The sequence below is a fragment of the Oncorhynchus masou genome, chromosome 32 (genome assembly GCF_036934945.1).
Source record: "Oncorhynchus masou masou isolate Uvic2021 chromosome 32, UVic_Omas_1.1, whole genome shotgun sequence".
NCBI lineage: Eukaryota > Metazoa > Chordata > Actinopteri > Salmoniformes > Salmonidae > Oncorhynchus > Oncorhynchus masou.
In genome coordinates, this window is record NC_088243.1 from 43122502 (window position 1) to 43147209 (window position 24708).

General features: G+C 41.2%; 3 protein-coding genes across 4 annotated transcripts in view; 2 read left to right on the top strand and 1 right to left on the bottom strand.

Annotated features, from left to right (window-relative positions):
- The first annotated feature begins 1034 nt into the window (after nucleotides 1-1034).
- On the top strand, nucleotides 1035-5947 carry tmem234 (transmembrane protein 234). The gene is made up of 5 exons (XM_064954197.1): nucleotides 1035-1063; nucleotides 4104-4255; nucleotides 4425-4491; nucleotides 4676-4768; nucleotides 4929-5947. The coding sequence occupies exons 1-5, from the start codon at nucleotides 1051-1053 to the stop codon at nucleotides 5039-5041; spliced, it is 438 nt and encodes a 145-aa protein (XP_064810269.1). The 5' UTR covers nucleotides 1035-1050; the 3' UTR covers nucleotides 5042-5947.
- A 4298-nt stretch (nucleotides 5948-10245) lies between these two features.
- On the bottom strand, nucleotides 10246-15867 carry iqcc (IQ motif containing C). The gene is made up of 5 exons (XM_064954201.1): nucleotides 15680-15867; nucleotides 14757-14897; nucleotides 11204-11525; nucleotides 10945-11069; nucleotides 10246-10823 (listed from the first exon to the last, which is right to left on the bottom strand). Exons 1-5 carry the CDS (start codon nucleotides 15713-15715, stop codon nucleotides 10788-10790), a joined length of 660 nt encoding a protein of 219 aa, XP_064810273.1. The 5' UTR covers nucleotides 15716-15867; the 3' UTR covers nucleotides 10246-10787.
- A 115-nt stretch (nucleotides 15868-15982) lies between these two features.
- Nucleotides 15983-24708, top strand: part of fancm (FA complementation group M) — a 75872-nt gene continuing 67146 nt past the window's right edge. For both annotated transcript variants that reach the window (XM_064954198.1, XM_064954199.1), the window contains exons 1-4: nucleotides 15983-16810; nucleotides 16908-17080; nucleotides 17881-17958; nucleotides 18217-18375. In XM_064954198.1, coding sequence (XP_064810270.1) covers nucleotides 16063-16810; nucleotides 16908-17080; nucleotides 17881-17958; nucleotides 18217-18375 — 1158 coding nt within the window. In that variant the 5' untranslated portion in view covers nucleotides 15983-16062. The remainder of the gene's footprint in view (nucleotides 16811-16907; nucleotides 17081-17880; nucleotides 17959-18216; nucleotides 18376-24708) is intronic.

Below are 24708 nucleotides of genomic sequence, written 5' to 3' on the forward strand. Positions count from 1 at the left end.
TTTCATAGTCGTGGCACGCTTTGCCAAGAGAAGACCGAATATCCACCAAATATCCAATATTTAAAAAAAATGTACGTCGGTATTTCGCAGACAGTTTTCTATTGACTTTGAATGAATGGCTCAACGGGTGTCAACAGCTTGAGAATACTCTAAGACTACTCTTTTTGTTCAAGTGACTGGCAACTGAAAGAGTCAGTGCCCTCATATGGTAGAAAGTTGCCAATGGCAGAATTTTGAGGCTGCATTACAGATCTCCATTACTTTTAAGTTGCAATGCGTTTGGGCGTCATTTAAAGTGGAACTGAGAGCATTTCAGCAACATTAAATCTTATTCAAATCTGTTCATATTCACCCTCAGGAAGAATGACATGTATTTGAAATTTTTTAATGTTTGAGAAATTAGATCTTACATATGGTCATTTTCACATTTTCATACTTTCATGGAATGTTTGAGAATGATGTGGGGTAAAGCATTTGTGAAAATTCTTTAGCAGCCGTGGGTTGGGCAATTGATAGACAATTGAGTCAATTGAACTTTACATGGCTGGAACTGAATAAGTGGAAGCATCAAATCTTACCAGGCCAGTTGTGATTTACAACCTAATACCAAGGAATGTATTGGTGAATGAGTTATATTTGCCTGACTTTCCTAGTTAAATAAAGGTTAAATAAAATCTAATAAAAATACATATTATATCGGGCAGTAAATTTCTTACTCTATGTCAATGAATTTTGAGTGAAATATAACCTATTTTTAAAACCTCTTTTAAAGTAGGTGTTCTAGCATAAACTGGGAATTTGATATTTTTGATTGATATGATTGTTTGTTTTATATCTGCAAGGTAGTTTAAACTGTCTGTTCCAGTTTAAGATTTTACAGTAAATTGATTAAGGCCACAATGCTTGACAAAATAAATATATTTACATTTTATGCTTTTATTTCGCTTCTGAAATCAGATATAATTTCTACGTTTGACGGAGTGTCCAGCCAACGTTGTAGAACTGTTTACCGTAGGTGACTTGAATGCGACTCAGTACTCGTTTTTAAAAATGGTGTCCGTGGGTAAGTACAGTAGCTAGCTAGTAAATCTGGTATACTAGCGTAGCTATATACTGACACATGGCTCTCTAACAGTCCGTATTTATTGTATTAGTCACACAATGAAACCGAGCTTGCTGGATTGATTATTTACTGAGGTTGAAGCCGATAACTGTGAATTACAAGAGAAAACGAATTAGCGTTAGCGAGGGCTTTGCTAGGCAGTTTCCGGATAGCATTATCTAGCTAAGGGAAAGTCAAAAGTTAGTAACTTATAGCTAGCTTTCAATCAAGGTATAAAAGAGTTTGAATATATTTACATGGTCGTTAAATTCACACGTTTTGAACAGTTCAACAGACCATAGGGAAAGTCGGGAAATATGTATGTGTAACACCTGTTGTGTAAAATACATCTTGAGCAAATGTCATAAGCTAGAGAGCTTTATATTTTTGTACTCTCACTTTTCTTGCCATAATATCACATCAAATACACGTGATAGGCAGATGTTATTGCGGGTGTAGCGAAATGCTTGTGCATCTAGCTCCGACAATGCCGTAATGTCTAACAAATGACACAACATATACCCACTACACAAAAATCTAAGTAAGAATGAATTAAGACTATGTGTTTGGAAGAGCGATGTCAGAGCGGAATGGAATGGACTAAGATAGAAGTATAGAATACAGTATGTGAGATGAGTAATGCCAGATATGTAAACATTATTAAGTGAATGAGATACCGTAGAATAGTATAGAACAGTACAGTGGGGCAAAAAAGTATTTAGTCAGCCACCAATTGTGCAAGTTCTCCACTTAAAAAGATGAGAGAGGCCTGTAATTTTCATCATAGGTACACTTCAACTATGACAGACAAAATGAGAAAAACAAATCCAGAAAATCACATTGTAGGATTTTTAATGAATTTATTTGCAAATTATGGTGGAAAGAGTATTTGATCAATAACAAAAGTTTCTCAATACTTCGTTATATACCCTTTGTTGGCAATGACAGAGGTCAAACGGTTTATGTAAGTCTTCACAAGGTTTTCACATACTGTTACTGGTATTTTGGCCCATTCCTCCATGCAGATCTCCTCTAGAGCAGTGATGTTTTGGGGCTGTTGCTGGGCAACACGGACTTTCATCTCCCTCCAAAGATTTTCTATGGGGTTGAGATCTGGAGACTGGCTAGGCCACTCCAGGACCTTGAAATGCTTCTTATGAAGCCACTCCTTCGTTGCCTGGGCGGTGTGTTTGGGATCATTGTCATGAAGATAAAACGTGGCTGGGTCTTTCAGCAATGCCCTTGCTGATGGAAGGAGGCTTTCACTCAAAGTCTCACGATACATATCCCCATTCATTCTTTCCTTTACATGGATCAGTCGTCCTGGTCCCTTTGCAGAAAAACAGCCCCAAAGCATGATGTTTCCACCCCGATGCTTCACAGTAGGTATGGTGTTCTTTGGATGCAACTCAGCATTCTTTGTCCTCCAAACACGACGAGTTGAGTTTTTACCAAAAAGTTATATTTTGGTTTCATCTGACCATATGACATTCTCCCCATCTTCTTCTGGATCATCCAAATGCTCTCTAGCAAACTTCAGACGGGCCTGGACATGTACTGGCTTAAGCAGGGGGACACGTCTGGCACTGCAGGATTTGAGTCCCTGGCGGCGTAGTGTTTTACTGATGGTAGGCTTTGTTACTTTAGTCCCAGCTCTCTGCAGGTCATTCACTAGGTCCCCCCGTGTGGTTCTGGGATTTTTGCTCACCGTTCTTGTGATCATTTTGACCTCACGGGATGAGATCTTGTGTGGAGCCCCAGATCGAGGGAGACTATCAGTGGTCTTGTATGTCTTCCATTTCCTAATAATTGCTCCCACAGTTGATTTCTTCAAACCAAGCTGCTTACCTATTGCAGATTCAGTCTTCCCAGCCTGGTGCAGGTCTACAATTTTGTTTCTGGTGTCCTTTGACAGCTCTTTGGTCTTGGCCATAGTGGAGTTTGGAGTGTGACTGTTTGAGGTTGTGGACAGGTGTCTTTTATACTGATAACAAGTTCAAACAGGTGCCATTAATACAGGTAACGAGTGGAGGGCAGAGGAGCCTCTTAAAAGAAGAAGTTATAGGTCTGTGAGAGCCAGAAATCTTGCTTGTTTGTAGGTGACCAAATACTTATTTTCCAACATAATTCGCAAATAAATTCATAAAAAATCCTACAATGTGATTTTCTGGATTTTTTTTCTCATTTTGTCTGTCATAGTTGAAGTGTACCTATGATGAAAAGTACAGGCCTCTCATCTTTTTAAGTTGGAGAACTTGCACAATCGGTGGCTGACTAAATACTTTTTTGCCCCATTGTATATACATATGAGATGAGTAATGCCAAATATGTAAGCATTAAGTGACTAAGATACCGTAGAATAGTCTATATAAGATGAGTAATGCCAGATATGTACACCTTATTAAAGTTACTAGTGTTCCATTCCTTAAAGTGGCCAGTGATTTCTAGACTGCCTATAGGCTGCAGCCTCTAATGTGCTAGTGATGGCTGTTTAACAATCTGATGGCCTTGAGATAGAAGCTGTTTTTCAGTCTCTCAGTCCCAGCTTTGATGCACCTTTACTGACATTGCCTCCTGGATGATAGCAGGGTCAACAAGCAGTGGCTCGGGTGGTTAATGTCCTTGATGATCTTTTTGGCCTTCCTGTGACATCAGGTGCTGTAGGTGTCCTGGAGGGCGGGTAGTTTGCCCCTGGTAATGCGTTGGGCAGACCGCACCACCCTCTGGAGAGCCTCGCTGTTGCGGACATTACAGTTGATGTGCCAGGCGGTGATACAGCCTGACAGGATGCTTTCAATTGTGCATCTGTAAAAGTTTGTGGGGGTTTTAGGTGACAAGACAAATATAATAATTGAGTGGTTGTTGGCAGTGCACATAGGCATTGTTGTTTGTCCAACATGAGTACCATTATCAACTGAAATTGTGTTTATCATAAACTTATAATTAACCGTTTGAATCCAATTTAATCAAGACAGATGATTGACAGACATTTAATTTCTAGTGGAGGTACTATGTCTCCTGCTGGTAGCTGTGCTGTGGGGCTGCACCAACCCATTTCTGAAGAGAGGCACAGAGGGGATTGAACATGTGAAAAAGGATAGCAAGTTTCTTCACTTCCTGGCAGAGGTTAAGTTCCTGTTTTTAAACATCAAGGTAAATTGACACTTTTTTTTAGTTCCTATTTGGAGAGGGACTAAAAGTTTTTCCATTTAGGCCTATAGTCTTGTATGTAATTCTTAATTGATGCAAATACACTTTCCATGCTTTTCCTGTTATTTATAGCAGATGTAGCCTATAACAACGTGTCCCTTTACATTTGCAGTACCTGATACCATTCCTACTGAATCAGAGTGGGTCCTTGGTGTACTACTTCACTCTTGCCGCCACAGGTGAGCTACATCTTACTACTAAGACATGTTGAACTAGAGGATGACTGTTTTACACATCGACTGCTCACAATCTCATCCTCCTCAGGTTTCTCTTATCTCCAAATCGCATGATTGAAGTTGCCCCTAGATGCAGATTTTTCTACCTCACACTTTTTTTTGTCCCCCCCCCCCTCCCCTCATACAGATCTGTCTCTGGCTGTGCCCGTGGCCAACTCCCTCACCTTCCTCTTCACCATGCTCACTGGGAAGCTACTTGGGGAGGAGTTTGGAGGGAAAAGTAAGTGTTGTGTGGTTGTGTGGTCACCACTCTCCAAACATAATGGCACACATTCTACAACATTGCCATCGCTCTCTGGGCTGTTTAGTTAGCCTTAGCACACATTGCATTGAGGATTGTCTCATTTTTCACACGCTGTTTCTGTGTTTGTTTGTTGCAGGAGCTGTTGGAGGGATGGTCCTCACCATGGTGGGCATCACTCTATGCATAGTGAGCTCCATCAGTGAGACTGAGAGCAAGGGGCAGCAGAATGGCACAAAGGTCTCACCATAGAAATAGATACTGTATCAGCACAGTACTGTATATCTCTATGGGTCTCGCTCTAAAAAAGATGACTGGACACATTTTAAAAGGTTCTATCACACACCACCTAGTTCAAGTTATTATTTCTTGTCTAGGGTACTTTATATAGGCTTAGTTATGTCTTCAATAGAAGTGACTTTGTGACTTTACATAACATATTTCAACTACAGCAGTGTTTAGGCTATCCAAGGGACCAAAGCATATCGCTGTAGAACACAACATTTTGTAACAGATAATGAAAATGAGAGCTTCTTATTGGACAAGTTCAAGTAGTAAGCTACCTCTCCAGTCCCTGTTTCAAAATGTTTTCTCCCTACACCAGCCAGCCAGTAGAGTGATTGGACAATATGTAGAAGAGAATGCAAATGACCTTAGTGGGAACTCATCATGCACAATGTTGTGGCTCCCACACCTTATAACAACTGTGACAGAGTTCAAGTGGGGTTTATTCCAGCCGGGGTCCAGATTTATTGCCTATCAAGTTAAGGCCGAGCCAGCCATTCTTGCCACTTTGCTGCCATGTTGTGTGAATACTGCCCATAGAAACACTAGGCTATAGGCCTATAGAAGACCACAGTCAATGTGTTAATGTTGAACATAGACCAACTAGAGTTCATGTCTTGAAATCACAGTGCTGCTACTGTATACAAAGGTCAGAGAAACCGTTATTACATTGTAATGTCTTAATGTAACTTATTTTGATATGAAACTACAAAGGCGTTCCATGCAAGGTGATATGTTGAGTGGGGAAAAACTGTCGTCTGTTTGCTGTTTTATTGCACTTTTTATTCAGAAATAATGGCATTTAACCCAAAATGCTTGTACTGTACAATCAGAGGACGTTGCTGTTTTTGTAAGATAAAATATTTCATTTGGTATGTTTCCAAGTTTATTTTGATGAAGAGGAATTCTTTACATTCAATGTACACTACCGTTCAAAAGTTTGGGGTCATAAATTGCATCAGAAATACAGTGTAGACATTGTTAATGTTGTAAATGACTATTGTAGCGGGAAACGGCAGATAAAAAAAAAATGGAATATCTACATAAGCGCACAAAGGCCCATTATCAGCAACCATCACTCCTGTGTTCCAATGGCACGTTGTGTTAGCCTTTTAAAATGATACATTTAGATTAGCTAATTGATCATTAAAATACCCTTTTAGCATTGTTAGCACAGCTGAAAACTGATGTTCTGATTAAAGAAGCAATAAAACTGGTTAGTTGAGTATCTGGAGCATCAGCAATTGTGGGATTACAGGTCAAAATGGCCAGAAACAAATAACTTTCTTCTGAAACTCGTCAGTCTATTCTTGTTCTGCAAAATGAAGGCTATTCCATGCGATAATTTGCCAAGAAACTGAAGAGCTCATACAATGCTGTGTACTACTCCCTTCACAGAGCAGCGCAAACTGGCTCTAACCAGAATTGAGTGTGAGGCCCCGGTGCACAACTGAGCAAGAGGACCATTACATTAGTGTCTAGTTTGAGAAACAATCGCTTCACAAGTCCTCAACTGGCAGCTTCATTAAATAGTACCCGCAAAACAAGGGTCTCAACAGTGAAGAGGCGACTCCAGGATGCTGGCCTTCTAGGCAGTATGTGTTCTTTTGTCCATCTTAATCTTTTCTTTTTATTGGCCAGTCTGAGATATGGCTTTTTCTTTGCAACTCAGCCTAGAAGGCCAGCATCCCGGAGTCGCCTCTTCGCTGTTGACGTTGAGAATGGTGTTTTGCGGGTACTATTTAATGAAGCTGCTAGCAACAACAAAAAATCTGCCCCCCCCTCTTGACGACGGAGAGAAAAATGAAAGATTGTAAACTTGATTTCTTGTATTTCTAGCCATTTTGCCATGGGGAGTAGAGAAATGTTGCAGTTTAAAGTTATGCAAGTCTACACATTTTGCCATCGGACGGAGAGACATTTAAAAAAATATTTTACTTACCTGACATTGCTAATTGTTAGCTGACATGGCTAATTAACTGACGGTCAGTGACTGACATAACAAAAGAAAACCTGCTGAGGCAGAACCAAGTTTTGAAATCCCACCTTGTGTATTCTACCATTCTAACTCTTAACAGTAAGTTGAGACCCTGACTGAGTTCCTATTTTTTATTTTTTTTAATGTTTTTGGGTTGTGGGCCCCCTGGCGACCTCTTATGTCGCGTATGCCTGGAGCCTGCCCTGGAGAGACTGTCATCTGTGTATCATTAGACTGCCATTACCTGTAATAGGTCAAACATACTTTGAGGGTGTGACAGCTGTGTTGTCCTATGTGATCAGTCTCAGTGTGTTTCTATGCGTGCGTTTGTGTGCCTGTGTGAGTACACGTGGTGTGGGTGTGCATTTGTGTCTGGATCAGAGCGTCTGCTAAATGACTCAAATGTAACAATACCAGTTTTATTAATTACAGAACAGAACATTCACCCACAGACATTTCACAATAAGCTGTTATCACTTAGGGCCACGCACCCTTCAGTCAGAGGGCAGTGTCCATGGCAACACACGTCATCATCCTGGCCAATAACACATCTACAGAGACAGATTGAGTGCCCCACTTGAATGAATAACTAAACAATATAGCCACTCCGTCCACAAAATTGCCACTGACCTTACTATTAGGCCCAAAGGCTATTGAGGCAAGCCCTCTTAATATCACTTGTTTCTGACCACATACTATAACAAAATCAATACTTCAAAATAAACCTCGCCACAGATGGATAATAATGTTTCTACAGTGTTTCCACTTTGATGTGGCACTATGCAACGTTGTTGTATTTAAACCGAGCGGAAGGCATGGGGGCTGTCAGTGAGGGGCTGCGTACAGGTGTAGGATCTTAATTTGATTACTCTTTTGTTGCAGCACAGCAGGAAATGCAAACTTGTTTTAAAAAGGTTGTTGGGTTTTTAGAAAATTTGTCATTTCCACTTTGAAATTTCAGACTTGATTTGCCCTAATGAGAAATGTATCAACCCCAATAAAAAATGGCCATGAATTATAATCCACATGCTAATTCACGTTTCCTGTTGCTGCACGATTATTTACCTGCTGTAGCAAACTGGCTCAAACTAAGATCCTACATCTGTTGGCTGTGTATCAGGCCAGCCCAGGCATGTTCAGAGCCCTGATAACAGTGGCAAAACAACATTTGTGCCAACCCAAGTGTCACACAATCGCCTTTCTACTGTTTCATATTAACTCAGTGGTGTAGAGAAAGAATGCTGACGGGCACGTTATGATGGCCTTTCTGGTCCCAGTCAGATAATGGAGATTTATATTATTTTTAGGAGTACGATATTGCTCCAAAGCAGTACACACACTCCACAGCTGAAAATTAAATACATTCATATCTTGCTATCCAACCAATTGGACTGAATAAAAAGCAAGCCCTTTCCATTGTGCGAATGGCTATTGAGATGCTGCGCTTGAAATGGCCTTGCATGACAAGCATCCGTGACACGTCCGAGAGTCCTTTGCATAATGTTACCTCATCAAGACAAGATCTATCCTCCTTTGATATGTGAATGTATCTGATGATAGAGAAAGCTATTGGCATGGGCCAACAATTACCTAAGACACCAGGTGACAGCTTGAATACAGCACCGAACATTGACGTCATTATGGTGCTTATTTACATATTTGTCTTGGTACTGGTTCTGATCCATCTGATTTCAGTGTGACCATCCCCACTCGGAAGGTTCCAGTGGCGAGTCCGAGATGGGTTAGGCCTGGATTCATGAGTAATGGATCCGACAGAGAGCCGCCACACACAGAAAAGCATATTGAACCTTACCCTGAGCTCCTTCTCTGGGTACAGGCTGCTTCTTCAGCCCTGTGTTCAAATAACTGTACGGAGAAACCAAGAGACATGTCAAGGGTTCACACGTCATCCCCAACGTCAATGAGACAGAGCGCTTGACCCATGTCTGTATAAAATATTTGCATAATGGTTTACGAGCTTCATGTGTATTGGGCACACAATTGCATTACATCTCATAGGAAACGTTAACTTTTACAAAAAATAATGTAACCTGCTGTATCTAGGCATTTACACAAGTCATGGTAGACATACATGGTCGACATGAATAAATGGACCACTGCCATTGAACATACAGGTGTAGAATTAAGACCATTTCCAGAGAATTCATAATTCTGCCTGGTAGACAACTTCTCACGCCAGCTTCTTCAACCTCTCAAAGCCTGCAGCTACGTATTTGGCCCCGGTCTGGAGGTCATGCAGCTCCCTGACCCGGTGACCCTGATGGGGGGGGGGGGGGGTGTACAGGGTCCTCACAAGGCTAGTGAAGCCTGGATGCAGTGGGTCACGACATTGAGGAATGCCTCCATGGTGGCCACCTGTCGATGGTTGACCACAAACCTGCCAGAGGAGAAGGGGTCACCGTTCCTGTAGACCATCACTCTCTTGACCGGAGGCAGGAGAGTTGCTGACCCACTAGAAGCCATTTCAACAGGTGCTGTCTTTGTCCCCGTCTGCTCGGGGTCTAACACCAACCCTCATACACTCAAACCGTAGAAGGCTAGAAGAGTGTTGAAATGTTTGAATTAGGTGAGACCCCTTCTGTTGTTGTGTTCTATGTGGTGGTCTCTCACAGTTCTGGACTCTCCCGCTTTCTCTGCTCTCTCTCTCACACAGCTCTGGACTCTCCCGCTGCACTCACACACACACACACACACACACACACATCTCTGGCGGCTGTATTTCCTGGTTGCCATGGCTGCAGGGCCAGCAATGACTGGATTTGTGGGCAAAACCATCAGCAGCAACAAACGACAAGAAGAGGGAGAGTGCAGGAGCAATAGACAGAGAGAGAGCAAGGGGACAGTGTTGTAAGCTGAATAAATAAGAAACCATAAACCTATGCATCAGCTTTAAAAAAAAAAAGAAAAACATTTTTTTAAAACCCGTTGAATTGACATGGTCAAATTCACAAGTGAAGCCTAATGCTAGTTCTGTAGTATGTACAACGGAAACAGTAGTTAAAGCTCAGTGACAACACCTCTACAATAGGTTTGGCTCTGGGAGTTGACTTGAGGGAGTTGAAATACCTTTTCCATTCATCCATTTCAAACATTATCCCCTTTATGGGCTGTCAAGAAAGCAGCTTTTGTGTTGTCGATATCCACACAAACAAGAACAGTATGTTGAATTGTATAACTGCACTTTAATGATTGTATTGAGTATGTGGTCTCAATGGGAAATACGAGCTTGTGTGGATCACCTGAGATAAACTAAAGGCAGCAGGAATTCCCTTGAATCTCTCCCATAACTTATTTGAAAAGAATGGAGATCACCATAGTTATATGGAACGATGAAGGCAATAGCAGTGACGTGAAGCAACATCACATGTAGCACTGACAGCAACAACGCAAGTATTATTATTATTAAAAAGCATAGCTATAATATACTTGACCACGCCATCAATGGATAGTTTCAAACATAAACATTATTCATAATGTTTTCCCCAAACATTCACTCTGTGCCACTCATACACATCTTGAATAAATACCCCCACCCAAAAAATAATAAAAAATAATAATACATTTAATTATACCCCTCCCAGTGTGGATAGCTAGATTAATTTATTTGGTATATGATTATTTATGTAACATAATTCAATTTATCAACATGGGGAAAGATTGTCCTTCAGATCAATGTCCAGTTTAGAGAAACAGCCTCTCCTTGGTCCTCTGCCATTAGGAAATATTCAGACTCTCTTTCAGTGACAGGTACTGAGAGAGAAGAGAAAGATAATGTAATTGTTAACCTTGCATTGAATATTGGTCTTATTCTTCAACACAATCAATGAAAACAATGCGACAATGACATAACATTAGAGAAAACGGCTTTCACTTTTTTACGGCTGGCAATAGCTTGTTGAAGCCATAGCATCTCCATGGCCAGAGTGTTCCTGTGTAGCAGCAAGGCTTCAGGGGTATGCGGCTCGTCCTGGGCCAGACTACGCCGCCGCTGGGAACCTGGGAAAAGGCAGACACGTTCAAAGCAAGTCATTAACTTACATGCCCTAAAAACAATGAGTATAAAGTCTCTAAAAACAAGCATATTTGGATTCACACACACTAAACTTTTATTTGACCCACGCACACCTTACCTTTCTGAAAACAACAATCTCGACCCAGACTGCTCCAGACAGTGGTCGTATCCCCTGTGCTCTCCAGCACGCCTCCTCCATCCAGCTGCTCCCCCTGACTGCCCCCAGTCTCCCCCTCACCCCCAGGTGGACAAGAAGAAGGCCTGGAGGAGCCCCTGGAGATGGATGCCCGTCCATGGCTGTAGGGGTCATCTCTCTCTGGTTCTAGTCTATCGGACATAAGCTGTGCCCCTTCTCTCTCCCCTGGCTGCTCCAGAGGATGGCTTCCCCTGTCTGGTGCTTCTTCCGCATGTTTTTTGGTAAAGATACCAGATGGGCCATCCTGTATGGTAGAGTACAATAACATTTGCTAGATACACAAATGGTGTAGAAAATGACAAGCAGAACTTACGGTCTTCGAGAGAATGGCAAACTCATCAAGGACCTCAGCCACCCGAGCCATGGTTTGTTCACCACGCTACCAGACGGTGGAGACAGTACAGGTGCATCAAAGCTGGGGTCGATAGGTTGAAAAACAGCTTCTATTTCCAGGCCATCAGACTGTTAAATAGTCACCACTAGCCGGCCTCCACCCAGTACCCGGCCCTGATCTTTAGTCAGGCTACCACCCAGTACTCAGCCCTGCACCGTAGAGACTGCTGCAGGTAGTCATTGAACACTGGTCACTTTAATAATGTTTATATATTGTTTTACCCACTTCACATGTATAAACACTGTATTCTAGTGAAGGCTCAACCTATATAACTGCTGCTGTACACACCTTTTCTATTCATATACTGTCACTCCAGAATGTCTACACACACACACACACACACACACACACGCACACACACAAGTTTTAGAACACCTACTCATTCAAGGGTTTTTCTTTAATTTTACTATTTTCTCCATTGTAGAATAAAAGTGAAGACATTAAACCTATGAAATAACGCATATAGAATAATGTAGTAACCAAAACAGTGTTAAACAAATCAAAATATATTTTATATTTGATTATTCAAATAGCCACCCTTTGGGTTCTGAGAATAGGATATATACTTAGTCATGTCACTGAGGGAGAGAAGGTAATTTATAATGTTTACATTATATCAGGGATCCTATTGAAATATTGAGTGCTTAGGACTACACCAGAAGTTAATGGTTATCTGCAGGAGGAAGGTACAGTTGTCGGAAGTTTACATACACTTAGTTTGAAGTCATTAAAACTCGTTTTTCAACCACTCCACAAATTTCTTGTTAACAAACCATAGTTTTGTCAAGTCGGTTAGGACATCTACTTTGTGCATGACACAAGTAATTTTTTCCAACAATTGTTTACAGACAGATTATCTGACTTATAATTCACTGTATCACAATTCCAGTTGGTCAGAAGTTTACATACACTAAATTGACTGTGCCTTTAAATAGCTTGGAAATTTCCAGAAAATGATGGCATGGCTTTTGAAGCTTCTGATAGGTTAATTGACATCATTTGAGTCAATTGGAGGTGTACCCGTGGATGTATTTCAAGGCCTACCTTCAAACTCAGTGCCTCTTTGCTTGACATCAAGGGGAAATCAAAAGAAATCAGCCAAGACCTCAGAAAATAAATTGTAGACCTCCACAAGTCTGGTTCATCCTTGGCAGCAATTTCCAAATGCCTGAAGGTACCACGTCCATCTGTACAAACAATAGTACGCAAGTATAAACACCATGGGACCACGCAGCCGTCATACTGCTCAGGAAGGAGACCCGTTCTGTCTCCTAGAGATGAACGTTCATTGATGCGAAAAGTGCAAATCAATCCCAGAACAGCAGCAAAGGACCTTGTGAAGCTGCTGGAGGAAACAGGTACAAAAGTATCTATATCCACAGTAAAAAGGAGTCCTATATCGACGTAACTTGAAAGGCCGCTCAGCAAGGAAGAAGCCACTGCTCCAAAACCGCCATAAATAAGCCAGACTACGGTTTGCAACTACACATGGGGACAAAGATCATACTTTTTGGAGAAATGTCCTCTGGTCTGATGAAACAAAAATAGAACTGTTTGGCCATAATGACCATTGTTATGTTTGGAAGAAAAAGGGGGAGGCTTGCAAGCTGAAGAACACCATCATGTTGTGGGGGTGCTTTGCTGCAGGACGGACTGGTGCACTTCACAAAATAGATGGCATCATGAGGCTGGAAAATTATGTGGATATATTGAAGCAACATCTCAAGACATCAGTCAGGAAGTTAAAGCTTTGTGGCAAATGGTTCTTCCAAATGGACAATGACCCAAAGCATATTTCCAAAGTTGTGGCAAAATCGCTTAAGGACAACAAAGTCAAGGAGTTGGAGTGGCCATCACAAAGCCCTGACCTCAATCCTATAGAAAATGTGTGGGCAGAACTGAAAAAGCATGTGTGGACAAGGAGGCCTACAAACCTGACTCAGTTACGACCTCAACCCAATTGAGATGGTTTGGGATGAGTTGGACCTCAGAGTGAAGGAAAAGCAGCCAACAAGTGCTCAGCATATGTGGGAAGTCCTTCAAGACTGTTAGAAAAGCATTCCTCGTGAAGCTGGTTGAGTTAATTCCAAGAGTGTGCAAAGCTGTCAAAGACAAAGGGTGGCTACTTTGAAGAATCTCAAATGCACTTTTTGTTTACTACATGATCCATTTGTGTTATGTCAAAGTTTTGATATATTCCCTATTATTCTACAATGTAGAAAATAGTAATAATAAAGAAAAACCCTTGAATGAGTAGGCGTTCTAAAACCTTTGACCGGTAGTGTACATATATTTATATTACACTGACATTGCTCATTTTAATATTTTTACATTGCTTTTGTTTGTGTATTGTTAGTTATTACTGCACTGTTGAAGATACAGTGCATTCGGAAGGTATTCAGACCCCTAGACTTTTTCCACATTTTGCTACGTTACAGCCTTATTCTAGAATGGATAATATTAAAATACAAAATCTAATCAATCTACAAACAATAACAAAGCATAATCAGGTTTAGACATTTTTGCAAATATATTACAAATAAAACACAAATACCTTATTTACATAAGTATTCTGACCCTTTGCTATGAGACCCGAAAGGTGCATTCCGTTTCCATTGATCATCCTTGAGATGTTTCTCCAACTTGACTGTAGTCCACCTGTGGTAAATTCAATTGATTGGAAATGATTTGGAAAGGCACACACCTGTCTATATAAGGTCCCACAGTTGACAGTGTAAGTCAGAGCAAAAAACAAGCCTTGAGGTCGAAAGAATTGTCTGTGGAATGCCGAGACAGGATTGTGTCGAGGCACAAATCTGGGGAAGGGTACCAAAATTATATGCAGCATTGAAGGTCCCTAAGAACATAGTGGCCTCCATCATTCTTAAATGGAAGAAGTTTGGAACCACCAAGACTCTTCCCAGAGCTGGCCACCTGGCCAAACTGTAACAAAATGTGGAAAAAGTAAAGGGGCCTAAATACTTTCCGAATGCACTGTAAGTGTTTCGGTACACCCACGATAACATCAGCAGAATGTGTGTACATCCAATAACATTTTATTTGAAACCTTAAAATGCTTACGTCTTTGAAGTGAGGAATAGCAATAATGTGCCCCTTCCACTCTAAGTGGTTCACTTCTCCATCGATATCTCTCACAATGTCCTCAAACTCTGAACGTGCGCAGTTTATCTCCTTTCTCATCAGATATCCACGAGCGTGTGCCTGTGGGAAAGGGGTGAGGTGACCACTGTGTTAGTTTTGGCTACAAAATCTGGTGAGGTTAAATTTGTTCGCGAGTAGTAGTGTCGCAATTGACAACTAGAGCTACGTTTGAACCAACAACCCTTCAGTAACTGGGAGAGCACATTTCCACCTCTGCCATTTAGGTCCCTCCAGAACTATTGGCAGGGTCTGTTGTATACAGAATGGCATTGACCGCACTATTCCACCTCTCCGAAGAAGCCTCTATTCCCAAAGCAAATGGAAACACTTCCATCAAATGAAGGAGGCTCCTGGGATAATCTACCCGACTTTAGAGCAAGGGTACAGCTAGGGCATGAACAAACAATTGGCTACTGTACTGTATGTTACAGAGCATGTTGTAGTACACTTTCCTACTGTGCCATAAAGGTCCAGACCGTTTGGCAGAGTACATTCACATACAGGGAATCTACACTATCATAAAAAACTAGCTACATACATTTTGTGAATACAACCCTGTTCAACAGAGACTGTAGTTAGCTACAATAGTGTATTAAGCTCGCAGCTAGAACGCATCCTGTTACGTTGTTAACGTTAGCTAGTAACTTAAACCTCCCACCCACACTCAGTCCCCGCTGCCAGCCAACACTAGCTAACGTTAGCTTTGACGTTGCTTTCAAGCAACATGCACGCAGCTATAGTAGCAAGACAACACGGGAAAGCAAACGAGCATTCTTTGTTTGGAGACGCCAGCCAGCCAGCCAGCTAGCTAGTTAGTTAGTTAGCTAGCTAGCTGCTTTTACCTGAAAAAGTATGAAAGTACACTCGCGTCCCTCCATTGCTATGGTAACGAGGCAAAGTTCGCGGGAAATAAACCGAGTTTTGTTCCCTTTCCGGTGTCACAATCACGTCAAGTGAAAATGAAAGTCCCTTCGTGAAATGTGTAATTTAAAATATATATCAACATCTCCTTATACGTTGGAAACTCGTCTATATTTCTAATATATTAAAAGCTATTATTAGTCATTTCTGCGTTATGTCGCTATTGGTGTTTATTTTGAAAAATATGTGAGCGACCCCGGAAGTACTTATTTTTGCAAACTTCGTAACGCTACGGCTGTCCAAAAATATTTGGCTGTCTGGTCTCCGTATGGCGTCTTGCTAAAAATCAACGCTACACGCGAAAATGAGTGGTGTGAACCAAATGACTTTGTTCCAGACGTGGGGAGCATCTGTTCCGCAAAAGGTTAGCCAAACGAATAATGTAAAGAAGTCTTCCGGACGACGAAAAACAACGCAAAACAGCAGGGGCAGCACAGTAGCCTCAGTCAAGACTCAGAAAAGGGCGACTGGTATAACTTTGCCGCCCCCGGCGCCCCGTAACACACTATGGGGTGAATTTGATCAGGGGTCCACAGCTGACAGCGAGGTGAGAGATGTCGAGGAGGTTGCTGCTGCTGCTGCTGATGATGATGATGATGCTGATGATGATGATGATTTAATGGTAGTTGCTGTTTATGAGGCGGAAAAGTCTTTGCAAATTGATGGAAACCTTGGACAACATAGTGAACACACAACAAATGTTGAGAGCACTTGTCTCACACAGATAAGCTCAAGTGGATCAACATATTACAAAGACTTCCCTGGCCTTGACAGCTCCTCTGCAAAGGTATGGATCTACCCCACCAACTATCCCATAAGGGACTACCAACTAAAGATATCGGAGGCAGCTTTATTTCAGAATACGCTGGTATGCCTCCCCACAGGCCTGGGCAAGACTTTCATTGCTGCTGTGGTAATGTACAACTTTTATCGATGGTATCCATCTGGAAAGATAGTTTTCATGGCACCAACAAAACCCCTAGTGGCACAACAAATAGAAGCGTGCTACAAAGTGATGGGTATTCCACAGACACACATGGCAGAGTTGACAGGTAAGTTGCCACACGTGTATCTTAAACGTGTTTAAGCAGGGCCATGGCAAGGCCATAAAACATGTATTGTCTGACATTTCCATTCCTTTTCCACCAGGGAGCACGCAGGCTCAGCAGAGGCAGGAACTGTGGAGGTCCAGGCGCATCTTCTTCCTCACTCCCCAGGTGTTGGTGAACGACCTGTCTCGAGCCACCTGCCCCGCGCTGCACGTCAAGTGTGTGGTGATTGACGAGGCTCACAAGGCACTGGGGAATCATGCCTATTGCCAGGTATCTAACACTTAAAACCATACCTGAGAATGTTTCTGCCTTAACTAAGGTAGTTTGTGTTGAGCTTTACTTTTATGTCAATGACCATTACAGACCAGAGGTAAGCTATTTCACCACTGTTCTATAACTGATACTGGCTCCAGTTACCACCAGAGGGATTGATTGATTGATAGAATTTATTAGATGATTAAAAGTAGTAGGCTTGTCCAGCCGGTGACAGAATGACATGCATACAAGAACACACAATAAAGCCCAGGTGCTTATTTTTATTGCTGTCCTCAAAATCAAATCAAATCCTATGTTATTGGTCGCATACACGTGTTTAGCAGATGTTATTGCGGGTGTAGAGAAATACTTGTTTCTAGCTCTGACAGTGCAGTAATAGCTAACAAATAATATCACAACATATACACACAAATCTAAGTAAAGGAATAGAGTTAAGAGTATATAAATATTTGGGCGAGTAATATCAGTGGCATAGACTAAGATACAGTAGAATAGAATACAGTGTATATACATATGGGATGGGTAATGCAAAATATGTAAACATTATTAAAGTGACTAGTGTTCCAGTGATTTCAATTCTATGTATATGGAGCAGCAGCCTCTAATGTGCTAGTGATGGCAGCAATAATTATCAACAGCAGAGGTGCCTGTTTGAGAGACCTTGTGAGAAAAATACCCCCAATCAAACCGCCATGTTATTTCTCAGATATTGTTTTTGTGACACCTTAAATCTATTCTCTAGTGACTGTTAAATTGTGGGAATAATAGCATGTTGTCACTGCTTCTCTCCTCAGGTGGTGAGACAGTTGGGGAGCCAGACTCAACAGTTTCGCATCCTGGCACTCAGCGCCACGCCAGGTGGAGACACAAATGTGAGCAGCACAGCCTCTTCCACAACACTGAGGATGTTTACAACTATTATTTTGACCTTATGATGCTTTCAAAAGGGTATTAAATGGACTAACATGACATTATGCACTGGCATTCTGTAATGATGTACCACTACAACCATTTACAAGAGAACAGAAATTATATTCCACCTCAATAGTATTCACATTATGTAGGATTATCACCCAAATTACCTACTTCCTAGAATCTATCAACTCACTCCTGACTGTCTTCCTCTGCAGTCAGTGCAGCAAGTCATATCCAACCTGCTGATCTCCCACATTGAGCTGCGGTCTGAAGAGAGCCCTGACATCCAGGCCCACTCCCACCAGCGCAGCCTGGAGAAGGTGGTGGTTCCCTTGGGGGAGTCGCTGGCCGGGCACCAGGCCCTCTACCTACAGGTAGGCACCATATATCCTCTCATATTAGACTTGGTGGCACAGATTGTTTTCCTGGAAATGTGATGTAGCTTATGTCAACTAGAAAGGTAAACAGTGTTCCTATCTGTATGACAGCTGTAGAGCCTTCCAAGACACAATAATAACGTCCATGTTTTGTTAGCTTTTTGAGCTTTGTGGTGAAGGAGTGGCCTTTTGAGGCTGGTTCCCTTTTGATCCTGGGTTATGTGATATTTGTGTTGGTGCACTGTCACCATCATCTGGCTGAGATTTGTTATTGCAGGATGTTTTTTTTTCAACTGTCCCGTACTTGGGAGTAAACATTCTCTTTTGCCATCTCAGTGTGGTACAACTTAATTCATTATTTCTAACAATATAGTGAGAAGCTGCATACCAGGGTGCACTGTAGTTGTTTGTCAATGTGCCTATTTCAGACTAATTGGTCTCAATTGGCTGGAGTGGTAGAATGTTGTGGCTGTAGAGCAAAGGGCCAATCCACCAGCTACTCATCCAGCACTGTAGCTCCAACCTCAATCAGTGTCACCTGTCAAGCCACTGGAGCTGAAGTGACTGGCTGCTATGCGAATCAGATACATGAACGCTCTGATAGGTGCTCCCCATGATCCAGCATTCCAGACAGCCTCTGGCGAGGAGGAGACTGGACCCGTGTGGTGCCGCCTGTAGTTGGTGCACCTCTTGTCTGATGTGCTGAATTTCCAAAGTTACTCATGGTTTATGGTCTAGACAAGATGCCATGGCCTCAACATTGACTCACTCAAAGTAGGTTTGCCTCGGCAAGCATCTCCTCCATGGTCTAGACTAGTTGCCCTCAACATTGACTAAAAGTAGTATGTTTGCCTCTCCCTGGGCGCCTCATTGCATAGTATCAATGTGACAGCCTGAGCCTACTTGAGGCTCCATGATATATTGTGCTTGGGATCCTGCTTGTGAGGGATTGTGTTTCACACAAGTAATTGAGCCCACAATTATTCCCTTGTCATGGGAAATAATATTTATTTCAGTTCCCTCTTTTGTAGGTTATGTATTTTGAGTGGGAATTAAGTCATTTGGCAGACATGTCAGATGTTCCCTCTGGAGATTTCCTGCTCTCTCAGGCACTGAGCTGGGGCTTAGTAACCTCATATGCTCCCATCTCACCTTCAGGTTTTTGAATAGCCTTTCAGCATGGTGCCATTTCCATGCTCACTGGTGCCAGATAGGTTTGAAACTAAACTTTACAGCTGTGGATCTGCTTTCGTGTGTCTGAACACGACTTATCAAGCTTTTTGTATACTGGTAGTCTGGGTTATTATTGGGAAATGCCCATCCCCACCATCATGGTTGAAATCACACAATGTAGATTTAACTGGAACAAATTGGTTAAAAGGTGTGTGTTATATCACTATGCTGATCATAAAATGATGGGGACGACAATTTCTCAGAACTACATTTAGACTGGACTTGGCGATTTGAAGTGATTGCGATCCTGTTAGTTTATTTCACCACATTCAGCAGCATGTAAAGGTTATGAATGGTCATTAACCTACACTGGGCAATGAGAAAGATGATCTCCTGAACAAGTCTTCACACAGTGATGATTTGGCAAGGTACAGTTAGTTACCTGACGTACAGTACTGTCTGTGACTAATGTCGTCACAGTGACTTTACTATATAGTCCGGTGTTAATCAGTATAGGCCTAATTCTCCTCTAAAACAAGAATGATAGATCTATGTATTGTTGAGTCAACAAAATAGATATGATACAAATGATCACATTGACGTTAAATTAATCTACTTAGTCGTTGGTTTTATTACAAAATATTTGTGAAGATAGAAAATACCCCCTAAAATCTTATTTTGAGTTAATGGATTTTTGTTAAATTGGGTATTCGATACTGCTGTGAACTGAAAAAAAACAACTTTTCTTACTTAGAATAAAAATACTAAACACAGTGTGTGTATACACAATAGGTTGCTCTATTTAAGTTCTCTATGCTTTTCCTCTCTTTTCAATGTTACTGCTGATTTTTTATTTTTTTTAAACCTTTATTTTACTAGGCAAGTCAGTTAAGAACAAATTCTTATTTTCAATGACGGCCTAGGAACAGTGGGTTAACTGCCTGTTCAGGGGCAGAACGACAGATTTGTACCTTGTCAGCTCGGGGGTTTGAACTTGCAACCTTTCGGTTACTAGTCCAACGCTCTAACGACTAGGCTACGCTGCCACCCCTGATGAGAAGCGTGCACAAACATTGGCACAAAGCAATGTCTGAATTGGAACCGCATGTAAAGAGACAGAAAGAAAGAAGTAATATTGTACTGTAGTTTGAACATCGTCTTTAAGCAGGGTTTTTCTGTATCAAAAAGCGGCTTAGTTGGTAGGCATAGCAGGGGAACGGTCAGGCCGTCAGCGTGGCTGAATTCCAGAGAATTTTAGAGCCTCCCCCCATCCAGCAGAGTTTTTTGCATTTAAGCTGATTTCCAGCAATTCTAGACATTTTGCCATGCACCTGAGAAATTTTGCAGTTTAAAGCACATTTCCTGTAATTCTACATCCTGCCATGTAGTGGAGAGAATTTTGCAGTTTTAAAGGTAGACTTAGTGATATGACGTAGATACAGAAAGTAAACCGCATAGTGGGTACATTTCCACTCTTTTGGTTCCGTGGCGCCCACGCTGTAAGAGTGAAGCGAACCCGTGCACATGTGCAGATAACTGTGTATGACTGAGAGCGAAGTCTTGCATCTTGCTCATCTCAATAATTGCGCTGCTGCTCGTGGCAATGTCATTTAGCTGAGTCTACCTTTTTAAAGCTAATTTCCTACAGTTCTATTGCATTTTGCCATGGCTAATGTGTTACTATGCTTTAAAACAATCTATACTGCTAAATGAATAGTTTATTATTTTTTTTTTTTTACATTTATTTCTTTAGGTGATTGTTATCTCTCAAAAATAAAATATAGGTCCATTATCTAGTTTTATTTAGTAGTTTAAGTTTACACTGAAATAATTTTTCCATCACCCAAAAGGTTATCACCCCAAAGAATATTTTTCACTGTTTGGACTTAGGCAACCTGAAAAAACATTTAGGAAACCCTCCCAAGGATTAATGGCAGAAGGAACCCCGGCTTTAAGAATGAGGAATGCGTTGACTCCGATCATAGAGAAATGTAGTATGCAGCAGATAGCATGCTTGATTGCTGTATGACAAAGGTCAGTGATTTTGGTTTGTAGTAATGCTTTTTTTTAAATGTTTTTTTCTTTCTTTTTCACAGTGCTTTGGCGGTATAGCGGGGTATTTGGAAAAAGCCACAATGGTTTTTCAATACTGTCAAAACTAGTTATTGAATATTTGTACCTGCAGTCAACTTAGGAGATAAAGCAGGTTATGTTCTTCATTTCACCGGTCACATTATTAAACTTACCGTAGTTCCCCAGAACAGTTGAGCTAATCATTTTTGTTTGTACGTAGCACAATGGGAGAAAGCTAGTGCTTGTGAGTCCAGCTGTGCATTTGGTTTATCTTGTTAGTTAGCTAAGTAAGTGAATGGGCAGGGCATCATATAGTGCTAGCTTTCTGCCGTGTTTGAGAAGTCAAAGCGCTTTGAATGGGTATTTTGATTTCCTTGCATTTATTTTTTTACCTTCTCGGTCAGTGTACTCCTGCCCCCTATTTATCCGAGCGAGGCAGGCAGACCCATTGCCCTAGCGACTCCACATAGATACCGCTATACACATACCACTCCCTTATGACAAGCATGCTTCAAAACTTTGTTCATTTGCACAATGTCTCTTGTTCACGTTCACTCGTAAATGTCCAAATTGACAAAAAGACATTCGGTAGCTACTACCTATACTTGTTTAACTTTGAGCTGGATTGCATGTCTTTGCGCTCGTTAGCATATTTAACTAGCAGCTGCTATTGAAATTCGCTATTAGTTTGTGCTAATTTTGTTAGCCTTCTGGTAATAGATGCACAATGGGCATTGTTTTAGTGCCCCCTTGTGTACTGAGGCGGTAATACCATAAATCCAGGGATGAGAAAAGGACTGTTTGACGATATGAAAATCTGGATTGACTGTTGGCCGTTTCAATACATGTTTATACAGTTCTGTGTTTGTCTATATGTCATTGTTGCATCTTCAGTGTGTCCTTGACAGAAATAAAATGGCCTGGTTTACATACATTTCTTCACTGCTAATAAATCCACCCTCCTATCGCATTAAATTGTCTAATGTTGGTAGTTATCATGGTGAAGATTGCAATTAGGTTCCCCCCACCCGACGTTGACTGGAATAGGTGTCATCGTTCAGGATAATTGCTTGGTAAAGATTCAAGTTCTTTTAGGTTTACAGTGACTGGTGCAAGAATTACATATCCACCCACTTTCCACAAAATATCAAGTAAACATCACTTGGCTCCTCACCTCTCGGAGGAGGTCAAGACTGTGAGGAGAACAGAGGTGCAGAGTAAAATCAGTAGTTGGCCTGTCAAAAAGGTGTTAACCCTTGAGTCAGTATCTGCGGCCCCACTAATCTAATTAGCATTAAAAAAAATCCACCATAAAAATTAAGCTAGAAATATATTTTTGCTTGAGCTGCGCCTCAATCCACCGCATCCGTCAAAATCGGCCTTCCACAGCAGCGGTGAAAAGTGACAGAGCTTCAGCGGTGTTTGTCAGATCAGGAGGCATTTCTCCCCCCCTAAAAAAAATAAAAATAAAAATAAATTAAAAAAAATCGGTCTCCTCGCGGTCTAGTGTTTGGCCTACAAACTATGACCCCTCTAAGGTGAGACTCAAACACGTCGATGGTTTTGCGCTAAAAATGAATGGAGGTTAAATATTGTATACACTGAGTGTACAAAACATTTAAGGACACCTGCTCTTTTCATGACAGACTGACCAAGTAAACCGAGGTGAAAGCTATGATCCCTTATTGATGTCACTTGTTAAATCCACTTCAATTAGTGTAGATGAAGGGGAGTAGACATGTTAAAGACGCATTTAAGCTTTGATACATGGATTGTGCAGTGGTGTGAAGTACTTAAGTAGTACTTAAGTATTTTTTTGGGGTATCTGTACTTTACTATTCATTTTTTGGACAACTTTTACTTCACTACATTCCTTAAGAAAATGATGTACTTTTTACACCATACATTTTCCCTGACACCCAAAAGTACTCGTTACATTTTGAATGGTCTAATTCCCATACTTATCAAGAGAACATCGCTGGTCATCCCTACCACCTCTGATATGGTGGACTCACTAAATGCATGCTTCATTTATAAATTGTTGGAGCGTGCCCCTGGCTATTCATCAATAAATACAAATGGGGCCATCTGGTTTGCTTAATATAAGGAATTTGAAATTATTTATACTCTTACTTTTGATACTTAAGCATATTTTAGTAATTACATTCTACTTTTGATATTTAAAACCAACTACTTTTAGACTTAAGTAAGATTTTACTGAGTGACTCACATTTACTTGAGTCCTCTTCTATTAAGGTATCTTTACTTTTACTCGTAAGACAATTGGGTACTTTTTCACCACTGGGATTGTGTATGTGTGCCATTGAGGTTGAATGGGCAAGACAAAAGGTTTTAGTGCCTTTGAAAGGGGTATAGTAGTAGGTGCCAGGCGCACTGGTTTGTGTCAGGAACTACAACCTGCTGGGTTTTTTCATGCTCAACAGTTTCCTGTGTGTATCAATAATGGTCCACCACCCAAAGGACATCTGCGAACTTAGCACAACTGTGGGAAGCATTGGAGTCAACATGGGCCAGCATCCCTGTGGAACGCTTTCGACACCTTGTAGAGTCCATGTCCCTACGAATTGAGGCATTTGAGGGCAAAATGCGGGGTTTAACTCAATATTAGGAAGGTGTTCTTAATGTTTTGTACACGTGTGTATGGAAGTAGTTTAGTGCCTAAAAAAGGGGTTAAATGTGTCAAAATATAACTTGTTTCCAGTAGAGGTCGACCGATTAATCGGAATGGCTGATTAATTAGGGCCGATTTCACAACAATCGGAAATCGGTAATTTTGGACGCAGATTGTTTTTATTTTATTTTTTTACTCCTTTTAATTTGAAATTGTATTTATTTATTTATTTTTTACCTTTATTTTACTAGGCAAGTCAGTTAAGAACAAATTCTTATTTTCAATGACGGCCTAGGAACAGTGGGTTAACTGCCTGTTCAGGGGCAGAATGACAGATTTTGTACCTTGTCAGCTCGGGGATTTTTACTTGCAACCTTTCGGTTACTAGTCCAATGCTTTAACCACCTCCCTCATGAGGAGCCCGCCTGTTAATTGAATGCAGTAAGAAGCCA